We start from the raw sequence: 21,053 nt of genomic DNA, 5'->3' as shown, positions 1-21,053 counted from the left end.
CTATAAATTTCAAGCCCCTCTAACTCGCTTCCCGTTCCCAGGGAAATTTTTAACTTTGCATTCACTAAGGTATATTGGCCCCGATTCCTGCAGACACCGCTTAATTTTGTTTTAAGTTATATCCGTCAGTTTCATATCCGTCGAAAAGGAAAGGGACGGATGATTCACAGCTCTTAATTTTAGGAAGAATGAGTAAATGAATGAATAACCCGAGCGAATCAAAAAGGTACGTCACTGGTATGCAATCCGTTTGACATGCTGTCTACTAACTGTGTCGGGTTATTGACTGATGTAAAATTTTTAGACGGTTGTTTTAGATTTGTGCTTAAAATTGACGTGTGTTCCATAAATTTTATGCTTGTCGATTACCCGTCCCTTTCCTTTTCGGCGGATAAGAAAATGACAGATATAACTTAAAATAAAATTAGATGGTATTTACAGGAATTAGCACCAATATATGCATGTCAAATTTTAAGCATCTAACTTATGCAGTTTAGATTTTTTTCATACATTTATTTTTACCCGCCAATTCCCATTTTTCAAAATACAGCCATAACTAAAATTTATATTTACTAAGGTATGCATGCATGCTTTTATTCGTAGCATGCATGCTAGATTGAAAACATCTATTTTACGCGGTTTAGATTTTATCATACAAATGTTTTTTCCCGCTAACTCCCGTTCCCGTGGGAATTTTGCAATATCCAGTTGCAACTAAGCTTTAAGTTAACTATGGTACCTGCATGCCAAATTTCAAGCGTCTAACTTAAGCGGTTTAGAATTTTTATACAAAAGGGTTTTCCCGCTAATTCCTGTTCCCGTGGGAATTTCGAGAATTCCTTTCTTAGTGCACCTCTACGGTACCTAAGCTACGTCCCTTCCTAATTTCAAGTGCCTACGTTTAGCCGTTTAGGCTGTGCGTTGATATGTCAGTCATTCAATCAGTCAGTTTCTCCTTTTATATATTTAGATATTTCCGTCATACATGATTTCTATGTAACTTAACCATTAAGGCTGCTCACGCGACGGAAGCTTAAAAAATGGAGTAACTTCTCCCGTTTTCCCAAAATTTCCCTTCACTACTCTGCTCCTATTGATTGCAGCGTGATGAAAAGTATACTATAACCTGCCCAGGAGTATGAAGAGTAATTGTACCAAGTTTCATTAAAATCCGTCCAGTAGTTTTTGTTTCTATAAGGAACATACAGACAGACAGACAAAAATTTTACTGATTGCATTTTTGGCATCAGTGTCGATCACTAATCACCCCCTGATAGTTATTTTGAAAATATATTTAATGTACAGAATTGACCTCTCTACAGATTTATTATAAGTATAGATTTACCAAGGGAATATTATACCTTCAATGTACCTCACAAAAATGTAATCGAAAAATGCGACGAGTAATTAACTAGGAAATCAATAAAATAAAATTGTAAAGGTACTTTAACACTAACGATTTTTCTCGGCGATTACTCTTACTTTAGTTTTTAAGTCTATTTGATCCACTATAAGAATATTAAATGCTTTTTAAATTACTCATTTGTTTTATTTGCCAATTGTTTACTGTATATTAATAATTAATTATAATCAAATACATAAGTAAAGGTAAATTGAAATTATTACACTCATACTCATACTATACCATTATAAATTATGTAATTTATAAAATCTTATTCTAATTTTGGTATAAAAATGGCAGTTAATGGTACCACATCATACCCTATACTATAATATAGGTACTTATTTTTATGATAAAGATATTGTATTAATTTACAAGGAATGTTGTTTTGTAGGTACAATATTTTAGTAAATATTGAATAAAATTCCAGGTCCGTGCTTACAACACGTGAGGGTAACAAATATAATTTGAAAAAATGGACACCCTATTAATTGTGTCTGTATTTCTAACAAAAAAAATGTATATATAAAATAATAACATAAAATATGAATTGTATAATAGAAAACGAATATTCTATTCTTTGCATATTTCAAAAACAAAAAACCTCTAATAAAATATAAGTACAGGTATGACAAACATTGTAATTGCCGATGCAAATACCGATGCTTAGTTCTACATAAAGTGCACCTACCTATAAGAAACGCCTACTGTTTCGATTAATGTGTGATACGATATACGCAACACACATACACTCACATAATAAATAACTTTGTATAATAAATAATTTATATGTGAACAATATACTACTGAGACTATGCTTGGTGTTTCTGTTGAAAAATATAAATTCTTTACAAGGCTGTGACTGTTGTAGATTACCTTAACTTAGTGGAGAAGGCCCTCCATGTTCCATGTCTGAAGCTTGCTGAGGTTAGACATTGTTGTATAACATTTTATAACAGACTGAAGAATATCCTCAATGGTCCCGATTCCTGCAGACACCTAATTTTATTTTAAGTTATACCCGTCATATTCTTATCCGCCGAAAAGGAAAGGGACGGATGATTGACAGCTCTTGATTTTAAGAAGAATGAGTAAATGAATGAATAACCCGGGCGAATCAAAAAGGTATCTCGCTGGTATGCAAACCGTTTGACGTGTGCTGTCAACATAATTCTGTCGGGTTATTTTTAGACGGTTGTTTTAGATTTGTGCTTAAAATTGACGTGTGTTCCATAAATTTTATGCTTGTCGATTACCCGTCCCTTTCCTTTTCGGCGGATAAAAAATTACAGATATAACTTAAAATAAAATTAGATGGTGTTTACAGGAATTAGCACCATTATGTACTTTCTTTAAGTAACACAGTGCATAAAACGACTTCTGTGAGCTTTGGCACCTGTTATAATATGTTATAATATATATTATTATTATATCGATGTCATATAGTGAAAATCTCGCAACAGAAGCGCTAGTTTAAATCAGGTAAAAATTGTAGTCTTAAGTTTTACGGGGAATTCAACTAACGTGTGTGTTTTGTTGAAGAAAACACATCAGATTATGATTTAAAAAACATTTGCGCGTTTCACTATAAGGGGACGATATAAATAATAGTACCTAGCGTGGAAGCACCATAATGTATCTGTATTGTGGGTATGTTACATGATGATTTGTGGTTCGGGTACGGAGAGTGCTATGGACTTGTGTGGCAGGACCTGCCCGCCGTTGACGTATAGCTCATCTTTTACGATGACGTCTTCGCCCAACACTGTAGTGTTTTCCATGCGCACCCAGCGGCCCACAACGGAGCGCCAGCCCACGATGCACCCGTCCAACCACGCGTGCTGACGGACTATCGCGCCGCGGAGTATCGTGCTACGCTTTATGCATGCCCCTGCAACAGATAAAACATCACTATTTATTGATAGCTCTGTTCAAGACTCCGTCCGCGTGGACTTTGCGTTGCGCCGCGTATTTTTTTTAAATCAGGAATAGGTAATGTAGCTATTTTCGAAATCTGTTCACTAGTGAACTACATATTCTACAAGCAAACTTAAAACTTTACTTCTGCATAACATTATATTAATAACTGTACAATGGGAATAAGGACTATCTGTGTAAGTTTATTTTGAGGCACAGCATATTAACAATCTAAAATAAATTGCGAACGTACGTAATTCGATTTGCAAATCTTTGATTTTATGCCAAGTGACACGCACCTGCTGGGAGGTAGAATAATTGGGCAAATTAGGGTTCTGTTCAATATACATAGGGGTGAAAACATCACAACCAAGGTTAGCGCAGACAATAGGATGAATTACGGGAAGTATTTATTGCAGATCGCTGTTCATACGATATTCAGGATCCCTTTGACGGGGTAACAACAGTACCGGCCGCGTTCGTGTAGAAGTCTACCAACAATGAGTGTATATTAATAAAGTGAGCAGCATAATGATGTATGCCTTACCATCTTCGACAATGACGTCAGGCCCAATGGTGACGTTGGGGCCTATACGGCAGCCCTTGCCGATCGTAGCGGAGGGGTCAATGAGCACGTTACCCACTACACCGGCTCCTTCGTGCAGTTTGTCAGAGTTCTTCTGACGCAGGCTCGTCAGGTAAAGGCACATGCCTAACAAACAAACACAAACAGTAATTACATACAACAATATAAGATTTTAATGCTATATTCACTTGCGAAAGTAAACGATATTGATAGGGTAGATATGGTTAGCTTGGCATATTACGATGTGTAAATAATATTCATATAGATTTTTTTCATAATATAACAACACAACAAATTTTATACCTATTATTTTTTTCTATGTAATAAAAAATACTAACAAACACGTCTTTATCATTACTAATAATTTTTCACTGGTATTTGAACACATGTTTTTAAAACTTTTTAAATATGTAAATGAAAAAATAAATATGTATACAATATGTCTGAAAGGGAAATTTGAGTTGTGAAGACAAGAGTTTTATAATAATGGCATGGAAGTATTAAAATAATGCTAGAACAACTAGCAGGAAATAACAAAGCTACATAATTGTACATTCATTATTTGCAATAAATTAGAAACTGTGGCGAAAATATGATAAGGACAATGATAGAAAACATACTATACTGCTTTTCTGATAACAGAGTATATATCTCTATTTGAATAATTAGAAATGACAATTTCAGCCAAACAATAAATAATAAAATATCCTATACTGGCATCTGCTGAGCCAAACAATCTATGGTTTAGTTTCCTCAAAATCAATGCAATACAGAGCAGCAATTTCAGTTCGGTTATTGTACAAATCAAACCTCATAACCATTTCAATCTAACCCATATTACTTAATGTATGATTGAATGTGTAATACTTTACCGGTTAGGAAATCTTTAGGTTGTCCCACATCCATCCAGAAGCCTTGAAGTTCCATAGCATGTAACTGTCCATCTCTTGCCATGAAGGGAAACACCTCTTTCTCTATTGATGTAGGTCGAAGCTCTATCCTACTTAGTACTGAGGGGTTTAAAATGTACATCCCTGAAAATTTAATACATACTATAATATGGCTCTCACTAGTCAAATTAAGTTATTAATACATTTAGTCATGTCAGAGGCCTTTGAAGGCTCAATAATTACCCTGAAACTGTTGATGAGGTTAGTAATCTACCTCATAATTCACATGATAGAAGAATTTGTGATATTATTATTGTGACGTACAGACATCACTATGATAAAACTACAAACCGGCATTAATTTTGTTTGAAATGAATTCCTGTGGTTTTTCAATGAAGCTTTCTATTTCACCATCCTCCTTGTACACAACCACTCCATACTTGGAAGGTTCTTCCACCTTAGTCACCACAATGGTACCTTCCTGAAATAATTAACAACATAATTACCTTGATAAAGGCTATGTCACAAGACTTTATCTAATAAGTGCTTTTAACAAATTCCGGCTCTGTAGATATTGCTATAATAGTGGCAGTAAATGGCAGTTGTGTCATTGTGTATAGAGACTTACTGCAGTTAATTACTTTTGGATTGGTACGGCATGAGAATTTGTTAAAAGTTTTAAAATACACTCATTCATCATTACATGGCTCTGCTCACTGTATGACTGATTTCTATGCAGTTTTGACCTGGCAATTATGAAATTTTTTTAAATGTTCTCCAAAAGAAAATTTTAATCTGGTAAAGCCAAATAGTCACCAGTTATGTGTATTCACATAAAAATCTAAAATATGCATATTAAATGAATTCTCTTATTATTTTTCCATTGTCCTGTTAATTACTATAATTACAAATTGACTGTTACTAATAGAATAGGCTTGACCTCATTGCAACAGCTTATCTTTGTGTTATCAGGTATATAAAGATATTATTTGTTTGAGTCATCATTATGATTATTGGCTTGCTTACTAACCTTTCCATGACTCCGATGGTACTTAGCTAATTCCTTGAATGGGAAGTCACATATCACATCAGAATTGAGAACAAAGAAGGGCTCAGAGCTGGCACTGAGGAGTTCTCGTGCCAATGCTAGTGGACCAGCTGTGCCTAGGGGTTCTGTCTCATGCGAAAATGTTAAAGACACTCCAAGCTTCGACACTTGTTCTGTCAATTCCTTCTCCATGTCCTCAGCCCTGTATGAGACTGCCAATATCACCTAGAAAACAATGATTACTTAGTGTAAAATACAATATCAACGATTTATTAACAATAAACAATTTACAAACCGCTTAATATTACCTGAGTGACTCCAGCATCGACGAGGGCTTCGATTTGGTGCATCAGAATAGGTTTGTTGGCAAATTCGACCAGGGGCTTCGGTCTACTCAAAGTTAAAGGCCTCAGGCGAGTACCATAGCCGCCTACGAGGATAAGAGCGCGGATCTCGCCTAACTTTTTGTCTGAACCGCACATATTTAATTTCAATAGGCAGAAATTGTTATAAACAAACTTTGCCGGACATTCAAGAAAAGCCAACACTGCTACGTAGATATTTCTTTATGTTCATACGTGGCGCGATAACACTTGTCACGTAAATACTGGGAAACTGTACCGACTAAGTATTAACAATTTAAATAACAATAGGTAAATAAAATTTAAGTAGGTACCTAATTTACAAAATACACGTCACACAAGATTTTCGCAATACAAACGTAATACGTAGTCTGTCTGTGTCTGGTCTGTGGTATTTGTCGAATAAGAATGAAGTCCCGCGTAATAATGGAACTAATTGACGAATCATAATAATTCTGTGTAGATACTGCGATACTAGCGCCGTGGCCGCGGGACTTCTTTGATTGACGTTGACGTTGCTCTTTCCCAGTGTTGCCAACTTTATTTTTACCAGCCCACCAAATGCGGCCGTGCAAACCACCAGAAACCACTAAAACTGAGCGGTCTCTCAAACTACCAGAATTTCACTGGATAACCCAAAGCCGAATCAGTGCAGTCAGATCTTGGGATGTTTTTCCCCCCTCTTTAGCGCCGCGTCGTAGGTAGAGACAAATTATTCAATTATTATTAATTGACTCCTTAATAATATACCACATAATTTGCACTTAGCAACTGGACCACCAGTGCTTTCGACTATTTGCAACCAATCCTTTAAAACTGGGTCACGTAACTAACAATCACGAAACTTTTGGGTGTACTGTGGCTTAGGCATCTTGATCTTACTCAAACTAATTGTATGTATTACTAATAAATAAACTTTATATTGGTTCTTTCGCTCAAGTAACTCATAAACCATATTCAGTTGTGTTAGTGGTTAAATTCGTCACTTACCGCTAACTGAAAGGACTCTAATCCACTAAAAAATCCACTAGGCACTAAAACTAATATTTTTTCGCCGAACCACATGTCTAAACCACCAGATCTAGTGGAAAATCCACTAAGTTGGCAACACTGCTCTTTCCTATGGCTCTTTCTTCCTTTATGATATCAGTTTTAGCACTTTTAGCTACTAGCGGGCCAAAACATCAAAATGAGATAAAAAAAAGCAAAACCGTACTTGTACGAAATTTTACCGGTTTTCAATAATCAATGAAACTGTCAAAGTTCGGATTGACGAATCGCATCGCACTTACACATTCGTTACGTAATGGCTGGCAGGCAGTAGTCTGTCAGTGTCACTAAATCATTTTATATTCCTTCTCTGCTTCTAGTTATACAATGGCTGTGTCAATGCGGATTCTTTCCCGGCTTAGAGGTAAATATAAAGATTGCTCTGTGATCAAAATAGGCTAGGTTATGCAATAACATATATCTCATAACCTATGAAAATTAACAGCCGTGACGCGCCTATGCTACGTTACGTTGCTTTTTCTAGCTGTGCGTTAACTTTCTCATTAGATTTTCGCCCTCTCATAAACGAATTATGTAAACCTATAGTACGAAACAGCAATTCGATTGATTACGTGAGATGATTTGAATCATGAATGGCTGCAGTGTAGTTACAAACTTATTAACCAATGTCGTATTCATTAGGTATATCCGAGACCTTCAACTATAAATACCTGAGTATTCGGTTGTTACGGTTTTGATCATTTATTAAAGTTATTGCTTGTAACGTAGCAATCGATAAATGTTTCTTTCATAAAAGTCTTTACTTTTTATTGCTAGTATTTGTTAGGTTGTATATGAAAATGATTTATAGATCAGTATGTTGTTTGACCTTTGATACTGTCAGTCTAAGTTATCTCATAAGTACAATGTTTTGTTAATACAGTGGTATCAGTTTGTTCTTTTATACTTTACATAAAAAATATGAAATAAATGGGTAATTCTCACCAAATCTCGAAATTCCAGTCCTGTGAGTTTATCAGAAAAACTAATCGACAGAAAAGGGATATTATTTTTTCTTTGAAAAGTATATCATTGCTGCTAACTATGGATATTACAAAATGTGACCCAATGAGAACAAATTTTAATTTTTTTATATAAATATATCTTTGAAAATCATTCCCTCACTATGTCCCACACTCCCGATTATAATATATTCAAGTGAATAAAATCAACTAAATTATAATATAACTGATTGCAAGTTGAACTAAACTATTAAAATATGATACATCTTCATTTATCTACTGCCATTTATAATAAAATGTTAATAAAAGGGGGTACAATTCATTGTAATACTTGTGTCCCATGATTGGTAATCATTCCCTCACACATCTACCGACAGTCGATTTATAATCATACTTTTAATGATTTTGCAACGCTATCATTAGTTTTTGATAGTTGACAATACTGTCAATGTTTCAAAATGCCGATTTCACCTGGTGCGTGCATGACTTTCTCTTGCGAAAAGCTTTAGCAAATTTATTTCAAAGTCTACTTTTTTTAACGTCATTACTCCACAATCAATAAAAATAAGAGGTAAGTAAATAATCTAAGTTTTAATTATACTGAAATGTTTGGTATTGGGAGTAGTTTACTAACACAAAGTCGCATGCCTAAAAGTAAGGGTATGTTTACGAGATCGTTTCGTTTTTCTTTGATTTTGTCATTCCCTCACCATCATTCCCTCATGAAAATGTATGGTGAGGGAATGACGATTTATGAGGGAATGATTTGTCTACTTGAGTTTTCTTTCGCTAACTTTCTTGCTAACCTAATTTTCGCATTGCTTTGTTGCTTTAGAGAAAATAACTGCAAATAGAAAGAAGTTGTCCATGGAAGAAGCTCAATTAAGAAAGAAAGAGTATGATAGAAAGTGCAGAGAGAAAATGAAATCCGACCCCGAAGGCTTAGAAAAACTTCGGCCAAAAGAAAAACTTAAGTACTTTTTTTCTGGGGCCTACTATATTATACATATCAAGTTACATGCATACTATGAAATTGTTGAAAAAAAACATTTAATTTACAACATTTTTTTTCACAATGTTGTGTCGACCGAATTTCGAGATTTGGTGAGAATTACCCAAATATAGTCATAAAGATAATATTCCTGTTCTTTAAATATGCTGACTAGGTATATTTTTAAAATATTGTATCAAAAAAAAAACTGCATACATCGAATGAACATTATCCTAGGACCTTAGTACTTTGCTCCCTGTTTGTTTTACATTAATAACTAATGCAGCACATATTGTTGTGATAACAATTGTAATTAGGAATACCAACCTATATTTAATAGATTCTGTAATTTGATTGTCCTGTTATTTATTTCTCAAATTGTGAAAACAATAATGTTTCAATTAAATAAATATGAAATTAATAGTCTTCAAAAACAAATATTTCTATAAGTATTACTAGATTATAGAAAGAAATAAATTATATATTACATATTGTTATTAATTATATATTTTTTGAGCAAATATCCAGTGCCATAGTTCCTGTTACATTTTTATTGCAGTTTGATGTGTAAATTAAACTTTTCATCAAGAATTTGTAGGTCTATTTTTAAAAACATCTTATTTGTATACTTGCACTACTTCAGTAGATAACAAACTCATACCCATAATAACCAAAGCTGTTAATTCCCTTATTACTTTATGCCTTAATGCAAATAATTGGTCACAGATTACCAAATCAGGGTACTTACGGAATATCCACCATGTCCCTTTTTGCTAGCCAGAATATCGCTATTTCTACAAAATCATATTTCAAAAAATTTTACATGTAACTATGATACAGAAAATATTTTCGATATTTGGGGGTGTAAGTTCAGAACATACTTTCTAATATCTGTAGGTGTGACCAAAAGATATTTCATATAAAAACCACTATAACACTCTATTAATGTCTCATAAAACCATTACAACTTAGGACCACTAGTTTAATTCTATTGTTTATTTTTCTTGTTAACATATGAGTAGTAATTACTATGATTTAAGTAAATTCTTATTGTTTGTTACAGATGGGGTGGTTTTCAACACTGTCAGGTACTCAAGCAGTGCTCCATACGCCGAAACAAGGAAAAACTTAGTACTGACAAGTGAAACTAAAGTCATTGTGCAGGGATTTACAGGCAAGCAGGGCACTTTCCACAGTCAACAGGCCCTTGACTATGCAACTAAGATTGTTGGCGGCGTGTCTCCTAAAAAGGCAGGGACAGAACATCTTGGCAAACCTGTGTTTGCGACAGTGAAGGAGGCGAAAGCCGCGACTGGGGCGCATGCGAGTGTTATCTATGTTCCTCCCGGGGGAGCCGCCAAAGCAATCCTGGAAGCAATTGAAGCTGAGATGCCATTAATAGTTTGCATCACTGAAGGAATTCCACAACACGTAAATAATTTTTTGCTTGCCATTTTTGTTTCTTACAATAGAGTTTGTGGAAGCACATTCTAACATATACAACAAAATCCCATTTGGGGTAGCCATTTTTGTTCATTGCGATAGAGAGTGTGTGGTTTAATATATTCTATAATTGACAGGACATGGTTCGTGTGAAGCACGCTCTCCTGAGGCAAAACAAGTCTCGGCTGGTTGGGCCCAACTGCCCAGGCATCATTGCTCCGGAGAAGTGCAAGATTGGCATCATGCCTGCTGCTGTACATAAGAAGGGATGTATCGGCGTCGTCTCAAGATCTGGAACCCTCACTTATGAGGCTTGCCACCAGACGACTGTGGTAATACATTTGTGTTTCAATTACTTTAAACATCTATGTCTATTTTCATGAATTTATAACTTTATTTATATTTTTTCACAGACTGGTCTCGGCCAAACGCTTTGCGTGGGCATCGGTGGCGACCCGTTCAACGGGACGGACTTCATTGACTGCCTTGAGGTCTTCCTGAATGATCCGGAGACCAAGGGCATCATTCTTATTGGTGAAATTGGAGGCAATGCTGAGGAGTTGGCATCGGAGTACCTCACCCAATATAACACTGTAATTCTTTATTTTAATTATTTCAAGTTTACGGCTACATTATGACCTGTCATGGGCCTTGGTTAATATCCATGACAATTGTAAAATATGGTGTTTGTTGCTTCACCACTATAAAGCTGCAAAATGTTAATACAAACTACTCAGAATTCATATACTCCACAATGTGCTCTGGATAATGTCACTGTAATATTAAACAAGGCCCAGGTTTTATTGTATTTATTTTCGTTTTGTTATTTATTACTGTTCCTTTATAAAAAGAAAAAAATATTTTTATTCTTTCACAGTCCAAGGTAAAGGATTCGAAAAACAAGACTGGCACTCCTTAGAGGTTTTTTTGTAAATGAGCTAACTTGATTTTTAGTCACTACTCTCATATAATCGTAGATTAATGACGGCTAACATGATTTGAATTTTTCTCATTATGCTACTTAGTATACAAACTTCATTTATCAGAACGAAATCAATCATTTCAGTATTTATTTGAAAATTTATTAATTCATGTTTCATCGAAATAGTTACATTGATTCATTTTGTGTAAGTCTTGTAGAAAGAAGTACATTGTGTTATTTAGTCAAGGGCCCAATTCACAATCCCTCATTGTTGATATATCGTGTCGAGCAGCGGACGCTGGTGGTTGGATTTCCGATGTACAATCAGTTTGTTAGCGCCAAATACAACAAAACGGCTGTGATCGATTTTGACGCTGAGCGCCGGGACAGTGTCCTTGTGCGCAGCTGGTGGGAGGAGCTCGCAGGTCGCTCTGTGCATCCTGCACTACTATTGCATCTCACCGGATACGCCAAGGGATGCAAAGGGTTACCAGCTATCACTTGAGACTGGGACTTGTGAATTGAGCTGTGTAAATTATTTTAACATTGTGGAATTCATGTAAATAACAACAGCAAAAGAACATTTTTGCTTCATTGCAGAGGCTCGATGTGACATGAGATAGTCATGTTATTGTTAATTACAGGGCCAGAAAGCGAAGCCTGTGGTGTCGTTCATCGCCGGGCTGACGGCGCCTCCCGGCCGGCGGATGGGGCACGCTGGAGCCATCATCTCTGGTGGCAAGGGTGGAGCTATGGATAAAATAAAGGCTCTGGAAAAGGCCAACGTCATCGTCACTCGCTCCCCAGCTAAGATGGGTGACGAACTCCTCAAAGAAATGAAACGACTAGAAATCGTCTAAGTAACTCTTTTATTAATCATGTTTACTTTGTATAGTCTTTTAGTAATTATATTGGTATTATTTATTTGACTTGGTTGTTTCAGTCGAAGACTTATTACAATATATAACGTTAGATCTTTCGGAAGAACTCTATATGATCCATAGTACTGATTAACATAATATCCATTTCTATTTCTCATGATAAGTGTTGTTAGAAACTTTTAAACATCTATATGTGAACTTTGCACGAAAATGTTAGTAAACTGCACTTACCTACTTGGAGTAGATTTACGCGTAACTCATGTATTAATGTAAGTGTTACTGTTATAAATCGATCAAATTTCCACTCGCTAAGCTAAGTATTACATATGTGAATGATTTTACTGATTTGGATTGTTATATTATGCTATGCTTCACCATGTTATATGGTTAATAAAATATATAAATATATGTATGACAAAATACATGCATAATACATACCTATGCTTTTTTATTGGGAATCTCATCTATCACTCGAAGTTGAAATCCCGGATGTAAAGAAAAAGCTATTATTTTTTTATTACATTTATTAATTCCTCTGATTATAATGTGATACATCGAGTCATTCATTGACTGATAATACTCATGCATGAACATCAATTTATAGGTTATATATCCTTATTTTAAACATCTCAAAAATGGAGAAGAAATCACAGAGGGATCACAAAAGTAGCTACTTACATAAATAAAAAATAGAGATCTTAGAGATCAACATTTGAATAGGTGATAAACATACTCCAAAATATTAGGTATATAAATTAACGCGTTTAACACGTATAGAAGTATATAATAAATAATATAAGATCTACTACAACATTTGGCATTTTGCACCTTATCCTACAAGTGACCAAATAGGGCCATTTATTGTAAATACATTGTAATACAAATCTCAAAACCTTCCTTCGTGGAGTGTTCTGTTGCAATAGCTCAGCAGACACTCGCACTGATACAATTAATTGAGTTTTGTTACAAATATATTATTCGATTATCTTAGTTTCTCTGGACATTCATAATACTTAAGTTTTATAAGTTGTGACCATGTGGTCAAAGTAGAATCTACATAAACATTTCTACTCTACCTGAATATATACAGGTATATAATTTAATCTTTCAAGGAAATATATAAGTAGTTGTATCGCAATCGACAATTAAAAAATATTAATTCAGTTAACAATTTTTTGGACGAGTCTAATACTTCAAGCTTATAAAAATAGTACTTATCTATATTAGAGCGAGAGGAGCGTAACAAAATACTTATAATTGTAAATAAATTAATCAATATAAATGCTGTTTTGTTGATCTAAATTCTAAATAAACATAATTGAGCTCCTAGAAAGATATAAATTTTATTTTAACACCCTGTATATATAATATAATATCAAGTAAATAAGTAATTTGTTAACTACAAATAGTAAATTACTGTCGGCCTCGTTGGAAGCGCTGGAAGAAGCCGCGGCCGCGGATCACGTCGCGCACCTTCATGGCCTCAAATCTACGAGCCATCTGTTCCAGTTGTTCAGGAATATCCTGGCGCGTTTCTCCCAGCACGCGAATGAGTGCGCGGGCCTGACTCCAGTCATGCCTAGTGACGAACGTCAGTGCCGTAGCCCCTCCGTCCACAGGCAGTTTGCTTGTTCCGTGCACGTATTCTTCAATGTTTGCGGGGAAATCATAGTTAATAATATGAGACATAATGCTCATGTCGTAACTTGCCCCGTGAACTCCAATTAAAGCTTTCACTGGGTTATCCATATCCTTTGGTGGATCCGCCAAGGAAATGCAACCAATGCCTGTTTGCCCCAGTTGAAAAGTGAGGAGAGCTGCAGTTTCTTTATTTTTACAAAAGATTATCACCTTATCTTTAGGGCCCGTGGTTTGGAAAAACTGCAATATAGCTTTTTCTTTTTCAGCCTCTTCCAGAATCATAATCCTTTGAGTTATAGAACCTACGCTCAAAGAAACTTGGATCTTAATGGGGTCTTTTTGGTAACTTTGTGCTAGGGTGCGGACAGCATTAGTATAAACCGAGGACATCAACACTATCTGCTTGTCCGGTCGTGTGTTGTGTAGAGCTTTTCGTAACTGATGTTCAAATCCCACTTGTAACATTTCATCGACATCATCCAAGACTATATAGGAGAAAGTCCCCATATTCAAATGGCCAGCTAATAGAATATCATTTAGCCTACAGGGTGTGGCTATAATTAGATCAACGCCTTTGCAAACGATTTTTACTTGTTCTCGTCTATCTCCGCCACTGATAAGGCAGACATACTTTAGACTTTTGCTTTGATATTTCTGCACCTCTTTCTCCACTTCCAAAGCGAGTTCGCGAGTTGGACTCATGATAAGGACTATAGGTCGTGGGCGATTTTCAATAACAAAGTTCTGACCGTCGATGTGTATCAAAGCCGGAAGTAAATATGTCATTATCTTCCCTGAATTTGGTGGTGTAATGCCTATCATGTCCTCACCTCGCATGAGTACGGGCCAAGCCTGACTCTGAATATGTGAAGGTTTGCGATAACCTTGATTGCGAACGCGGCTCAATATCTCAGGATAGTGCTTGAATAAATGTTCTAAGGTCAATGCCGGATTAGGTATAGGCCGTAACTCTGGTCTGTCCCGGAACATTCTTTGAACTTTCACGCCGTTGTTTGTACGCCACAGAGCTGTGTCAGTTGGATTCGCGTGTTCGACTTCTGGATCTTCTTGATAGAAGTCCTTTACAATAGGTGGATATTCGCCAAACAACTCTTCTTGAAGCTTTTCGTAGTATGATTTCAGATTATTCCATTCAATTACGCAAACTTCATCTGGGACCTTTTTGTATAATTCGGTATAGGCAGAATTTGATGTATTCCGAATTTCACTGATCATAGATTTTATGGCTTTTTCGGCACTTGAAATGGCATCATTTGTCCCAGATAGCGTTATATCTGTGTAAGGTCCTTCAGAATTACCGACTTTCACTTGAATCTCAGAATCATATTCTATTTCATGGATTCTGGATCCTCCTCTGCCAATAATTCGATTCATTTGGTCGGATGGAACTGCGATATTTTTTGTTGTAAAACCATTACGTTTGTTTCGGTTTGGATGGTACACGTTGCTAAAGTGTGCATTGTTGCGAGTTGCCAACTTTTTGGGTTCTCGACGTCGAGCTCCCCCGTGATAAACAATGCTTTCATCCAAATCGTCATACATCATAGGTCTTGACGCACTCGCTATATCTTTACAGTCTATAGCAGATAGTTCTTTGGTAACCTCAGCAGCGGTCGAACTTGCAGTAGCTACGAGATCTTCTGGAGCAGGACGTGCAGTAGGAGCTTCCTCTTTCCTCTCAGAAATAAAATTAACGGGTTCAGTCAGCTCCGTTATGTTGGTCATAATAACTCCATCGTTTTCAGAAAAAGAAAATGTTTCAGTTAAATCTTCTAAGACAAAATGTGCGCCCCTGCTACTAGCAACAACGTCATCATGAAGACAATCAAAGTCTGCTCCATCAGCGAGTGTAGCACCGCTAGCAGCACGATGGTCGGAAACATCAGCAGTAACATCAGGGGTAGAAGGGCCAATACGATTTCCTGGAGAATTTGGTGGAGCGCCAATACCAGCAGGAATGTGGGTAACAGCAGAACCAGCATGTTCTGCTGTAGCCGGAAGAACAGGAGAATTAATATTGCGTGTAGTGAACTCTGGTGCAGTATATGCAGTAGGTTGCCCAGTAGTATCTTGTTCCAATGCATTCGCCACAGTAAAGTCTGTAGTGGCGTTGATAATATCAGCGACAGCAGTCACAATTGGTGATGCAGATGGCGCAGCAACAGAAGGGAGGTTGGCATCTATCATACTGTAGCATGATTGCTGGGCAGCCGAGGGCTTCTCAGCTGCGGCAAACAGGAGGTGCGGGGCGGCTTCTGTATGGACGCTTGTAGCAGCACCTACTAAATAGTCTTGATTTATTTCTTCCCAGCCAGCTGCCATTGCTGAAACAGAAAAAACAAGAAATTAGGAAAATGAACGAACAGTACAATTATCAGGTTCTGTATTCGGTCTCTGTCGGTTCTGTAGGTCGGAGATAATAAATTCAGCAAAGTTTAGTAGGTAGGTACATAATTTCGAAGTAGGTAGGTACGTAATATTTAATAATTATACATAACGATACTAAGGACACTTAGCGCTTAGCTCGTACAAATCCTGCGTTACTTTTATATCCCCTTTTTACTAACGTCTTCAGGGTGATGTTGAAGATATTAGTGTTGTGGAAAGTGAGTGTGGGGTGAATGACTTCGTAAATGCTACGCCTGGTTATAAATATTTAAACTCACAACACATAGCCGTTCAGTCATTATCAATGTCAATTCGAATCAAGATATCGTGGCACGTGGATCATGAGTGATGACTGCCGCTGGGTGACAGTTGTGGGTACAGAGAACGAATTCATTATAGCTACTAATAGAAGCGAAAATATTAGCCGTGTCATATCGCCTGCCGACTTTGTGACATGCCAGGCGACTGTGATATCTTAGGAAACAAAGGCGCAGCCAGCCAATGATCGTACCTAGTCCTGTAGTAGGTAGTAGGTCGCACGTCCCGACGAACAGTTTCTATAAGGGATATACTAACGAGAGCTTTTAATTGTGAATAAGGGAGATTTGGTTGCACCCTCTCTGGTAGGAAAAAAAAAACCTACCTACCTACTAAAGATAGCGCTTCGTGCGTCCACAAAATGTGACCAACAACAAGATGGCGGACGAAAGGTTACAGGTCTCACAACGCGTCACTCCCTCCTCCCGCGCGCCTCCTCATTCTCAAACAAACTCAAAATTCGACTACTGCGCAAGTCCATGTGAATGATCAATATCCGATCAGTGATTTTACCTACCGCTTATTTTTGTAACTATCTTAGAAATATCTTTGACGCTTTTGTGCTACTTGTGCTTAGCTATGTTAGGGGTTGTTCTTTAGGTCCACGAAAACCAATAGTGGAACATTATGACAAAAAGTAGGTATTTATTAAATAAAAATCTATTTATGTTAAACTTATACCTTTGTAGACGATCCTAACCCAATGAAAACGATTAAGTAACGCTAGACATTTTGGCTAGACCGTTTGGCATTTAAAAGCAATGTTGCTACAGTTTAGAAGTTTCTACTCCTTTTTATTAAGCTACCTATGTAGCTAACATACGCGTGTTGGGGGTTTTGAATATTCAAAACCAAAATTTCGTTTCACTTTTAACCCTAAATAAAATAGGTAAGCTACTTGGAAGAAAAAAGGTGAGCTACTTACAAGCTTTACTGGAAGCTGGTGCCCGAACACTGCATTTGTACGGGTACACTTGATAACTAATGAATCCTCGTTTAGACAACTGTTATTAGTAGGTGTTTACTTAATATATTTGTCACTTTTGTTAGTTAGTAAATATTTTACTTCCGTACGTAAGAGTGGATAGTGCAACTGTCCACCTTACACTGAGCTGTACCTGCTGCGCTTCCTAGGTCATAGGGGGACTATAAATCAATAATTTCAGGTTTTAACAGTTAGCGCATCTAGGGCAAGGGGCATGGCGCATCGCAAAGCGCATGGGCGCAATACGCAGTTGCAACAGAAAATGGCCGATTGTGTGGGATGAGGTACCTGTTCTTCCCGTAAGTACCTATTATGTATAGCTATTAAGATAAGTTTCATCATAAACGACAAATTTATAGGTAGGTATTTGTATAATGTGTACGAGGTTTCGAAGGAATCCGATTTACTTTTACAGCGTTCTTTACACAAAGATCCAAAATAATTTATTCTCGAACTTTTCTTAATTTCATAGTCTTGGATGCACATGGGTCGGGGTGCAAAAAGGGTCCCATACAAAATTAGGACTTAAGATTTTTTTAACAAAAATCGCCAAAAGTAACATTCGGGATACGGGGGGATGTGGGAGTATTAGGGTGGGGGGAAACCACGGGTGACCTTAGATGACCTTGGGAGGTCAATGGCCTTAAAGTCAAGGTCATTGACCTTATTACCTTATTCTTCACAAATATGGTGTAGGTAAGTCACCTCAAAACTCAAGGTCATTGACCTTAAAGGTCAAGGTCACTTATCGAAAATCAAAAATATTGCCGTTATATCAACTTAATGTAGTAAACCTTCAAAATCTATGACTTTAAAAGGTCTTCACCGCCGCCTCTCGGCCCTTCGGGCCTCGACGGTCACAAGTAACTTTGAGTGTCGAAGTGAATTTCTGTGCTCGCTTCGCTCGCACCCGTAACTGCTGTCGTTACGAAACAAATCACCGCTGCCTCTCAGCCCTTCGGCCTCGATGGTCACAAGTAACCTAACCCTATATCTACAGTGTCAGGGTGCCGCGAATTTCCGTGCTCGCTTCGCTCGCACCCGTTACCGCGGTCGTTTCGAAGCAGCTTTCGGGCCTCGATCACACAAGCGAGTTGGTGTGGCTGCCGCCGCACTTTCTCTTCGTTCAAATAAAAATATAAATATTTTCAAAATTTATAACGCATTTTTTTAAATATCTCGAAAACGGTGCGTCGTAGCGCAAAAACAACAAAATTTTGCCCCCTTTTAGATACCTCTAAACCATCTCTTCCGCATATAATAAAATAAAAAAGCTTACTTTTCCAAAAAAAATCGGCTATGTCCGTGGCTCATACAAAATCGATCAAAATTATTCTACGTCTCGGAACCTTTTTGCGACACTAAGTCCAACTTACATAGTAACTTCACTCGAAAATTCGGCTAAGTCGATGGTTCATACAAAATTGAAGTGATTTTTTTTTTAAGTGTTGGGACCCCTTTTTCGACACCCTAACTGCATACACACCTTACGCCGCCGCAGTGAGGTATATAACGTTATTTACAAAGCTGGTCAGTTTTGAAAGTGAATTGAAATGATGAAAGTTAACTTAAATGATGGAAATAACACTAAGTACTTTTAAATGGTGTAAAAAGAAATAGTTTAATAGTTTATTTATTGCTTCATGTACATAATTATACAGGTTATAATCATTAATAAGGTAAGTACATGACCCTGGTAGGATGTTGCAAAAAATTTAAGGTAACTATTAATTGCTGTACTTCATTGCAGCCACTTACGTAGTTGTCATTAATTTAGGTGGGTATAATATGACAACTAAGTACTATTTATCTAGATTATATTATTAATATTTTTTAAATATAGATTTTGATATGTGTAGTAGGTATATCTACCCGATTTCAATCCCGGGATTTTACATGGTCAATCCCGGGATTTCGGGATTTTATATGGTCGATTCCGGGATTCTGTTTCGGGATATAGAATAGTATATAAAAACAGCAAATGGTAAACAAATATAGATTTTTTTTATTTGATCTAAGATCTTATACTTCTATACTTCAATTTGCAGACTTTTATCAATGTACTATGTCTGAAAATATTGCATCTGTAGTTGAAAACTTGCATGACAGACCTGTGTCTGTCTGTGTGTGTCACATACCTGTGTATGTGTATTCTTTATGTGAATATGCTAGGTTCTTTAAAACTGCCCTGCGGGTGATGCTCCTATTTTTGTTACTATTATCCTGTCAGACTGTATTATAATGATGTATTAAGCAAACAGTTTATTATAAGATGCATCAAGGTTATATTTTAGGTTTTTAAAGACAATTTTGGGACCAAAAGAATTAACCATTAACTCAATATCAAGCGGGATAAATGTTGGAAATCTAATACTTACCTACCTTACTTCTATTATATTGATGAACATACAAATTAATAGGTATTTTATTTATTAACTTTCTGCTTAAAAGCGTTAGAAATTCAATCAAGATAGTATAAAGTACATATCACATTTAACAATTTCATACACTTTGTCGCAGGCAGTTTACCAGAATTAGTTTTAGTAAAACTTCGCAATACGCACAGCTTCGTAGGTACTACAAGGCGCAGATGCAACGCAAAATGGAGAATGACTAGGTCCACTTAGGTACCCTAGGTCTATATAGATCACTTAAACTACTAATACACTAGCTATGGGATGCCTATGTAATGCAACAGGTAGGACTTATATAAATAAAAATAAATATGTATGAATATAATTCGCAAGAAAAATCTATTTACGGATTTTAATTAATAATTACAAAAAAAAAAAAACAATGTAGGTAGGTTGTAGTACTAGTACGACGAGAGACGGTCTACCTGCATTGTTCTTTTATTTATTTGTAGTTCTCAAGTACACATATTTGGAGACTCACCTGATTCTTGATGTTTACTTCCTATTCATTCAGTAGTGAATCAATGATTTGTTGAAATCCTATTTGAAATCCACAAAGTATGCCTTTAGTTTTTTCTTTACGAACAAAAATAACTGCCGTTTGGCACCTTCGGCACCGGCACGACACGACACATTCGCGAGTGGCGGAACCGGAAAAAAAAATCCTACACTGATATTGATTGGTTGAACGGACATAGACTGACCATCCATTCACTCTGAGTTCCTGCCCGAAGCCTGTTCGTTCATTCAAACTATTTTCGAGATTTCCCCATTTTCCTTATTTCCAGTTGCAACATTCATTAATTTACACTCACTCAATGTCTTCATTCTG

The 21,053-nt window shown here is 36.5% G+C and overlaps 3 protein-coding genes across 4 annotated transcripts; 1 reads left to right on the top strand and 2 right to left on the bottom strand.

Annotated features, from left to right (window-relative positions):
• Positions 1-1,642: 1,642 nt before the first annotated feature.
• Positions 1,643-6,564, bottom strand: LOC126380354 (mannose-1-phosphate guanyltransferase beta). Its single transcript, XM_050029730.1, has 6 exons — positions 6,152-6,564; positions 5,826-6,068; positions 5,147-5,276; positions 4,778-4,939; positions 3,867-4,031; positions 1,643-3,293 (listed from the first exon to the last, which is right to left on the bottom strand). Exons 1-6 carry the CDS (start codon positions 6,323-6,325, stop codon positions 3,058-3,060), a joined length of 1,110 nt encoding a protein of 369 aa, XP_049885687.1. The 5' UTR covers positions 6,326-6,564; the 3' UTR covers positions 1,643-3,057.
• An 895-nt stretch (positions 6,565-7,459) lies between these two features.
• On the top strand, positions 7,460-12,891 carry LOC126380359 (succinate--CoA ligase [ADP/GDP-forming] subunit alpha, mitochondrial). Its single transcript, XM_050029737.1, has 5 exons — positions 7,460-7,619; positions 10,272-10,639; positions 10,789-10,983; positions 11,065-11,244; positions 12,218-12,891. Exons 1-5 carry the CDS (start codon positions 7,583-7,585, stop codon positions 12,431-12,433), a joined length of 996 nt encoding a protein of 331 aa, XP_049885694.1. The 5' UTR covers positions 7,460-7,582; the 3' UTR covers positions 12,434-12,891.
• Positions 12,892-13,144: 253 nt separating this feature from the next.
• On the bottom strand, positions 13,145-20,900 carry LOC126380301 (probable ATP-dependent RNA helicase DDX43). Of its 2 annotated transcripts, none has more exons than XM_050029624.1 (2): positions 20,703-20,900; positions 13,145-16,440 (listed from the first exon to the last, which is right to left on the bottom strand). In XM_050029624.1, exon 2 carries the CDS (start codon positions 16,436-16,438, stop codon positions 13,868-13,870), a length of 2,571 nt encoding a protein of 856 aa, XP_049885581.1. In that variant the 5' UTR covers positions 16,439-16,440; positions 20,703-20,900; the 3' UTR covers positions 13,145-13,867. The 2 variants fall into 2 exon arrangements, with proteins under 2 accessions (XP_049885581.1, XP_049885582.1); XM_050029625.1 differs by lacking the exon at positions 20,703-20,900 and adding an exon at positions 17,748-17,879.
• Between the last annotated feature and the right edge of the window lie 153 nt (positions 20,901-21,053).

Source organism: Pectinophora gossypiella, chromosome Z (assembly GCF_024362695.1).
Source record: "Pectinophora gossypiella chromosome Z, ilPecGoss1.1, whole genome shotgun sequence".
NCBI lineage: Eukaryota > Metazoa > Arthropoda > Insecta > Lepidoptera > Gelechiidae > Pectinophora > Pectinophora gossypiella.
The sequence above is the reverse complement of the archived record's forward strand: the minus strand, read 5'-3'. Positions and strand labels throughout refer to the sequence as shown.

Excerpts from the sequence above, each read along its gene's own strand:
- LOC126380354 (XM_050029730.1), bottom strand. The coding sequence starts at position 6,325 with ATGTGCGGTTCAGACAAAAAGTTAGGCGAGATCCGCGCTCTTATCCTC. Across the intron at positions 5,277-5,825 it reads ACCATCGGAGTCATGGAAAG|GAAGGTACCATTGTGGTGAC; the intron begins GTTAGTAAGCAA and ends TAATTATTTCAG. Across the intron at positions 3,294-3,866 it reads TGACGTCATTGTCGAAGATG|GGGCATGCATAAAGCGTAGC; the intron begins GTAAGGCATACA and ends TATCTGTTGCAG.
- LOC126380359 (XM_050029737.1), top strand. The coding sequence starts at position 7,583 with ATGGCTGTGTCAATGCGGATTCTTTCCCGGCTTAGAG. Across the intron at positions 10,640-10,788 it reads CTGAAGGAATTCCACAACAC|GACATGGTTCGTGTGAAGCA; the intron begins GTAAATAATTTT and ends TATAATTGACAG. Across the intron at positions 11,245-12,217 it reads ACCTCACCCAATATAACACT|GGCCAGAAAGCGAAGCCTGT; the intron begins GTAATTCTTTAT and ends TGTTAATTACAG.
- LOC126380301 (XM_050029624.1), bottom strand. The coding sequence starts at position 16,438 with ATGGCAGCTGGCTGGGAAGAAATAAATCAAGACTATTTAGTAGGTGCT.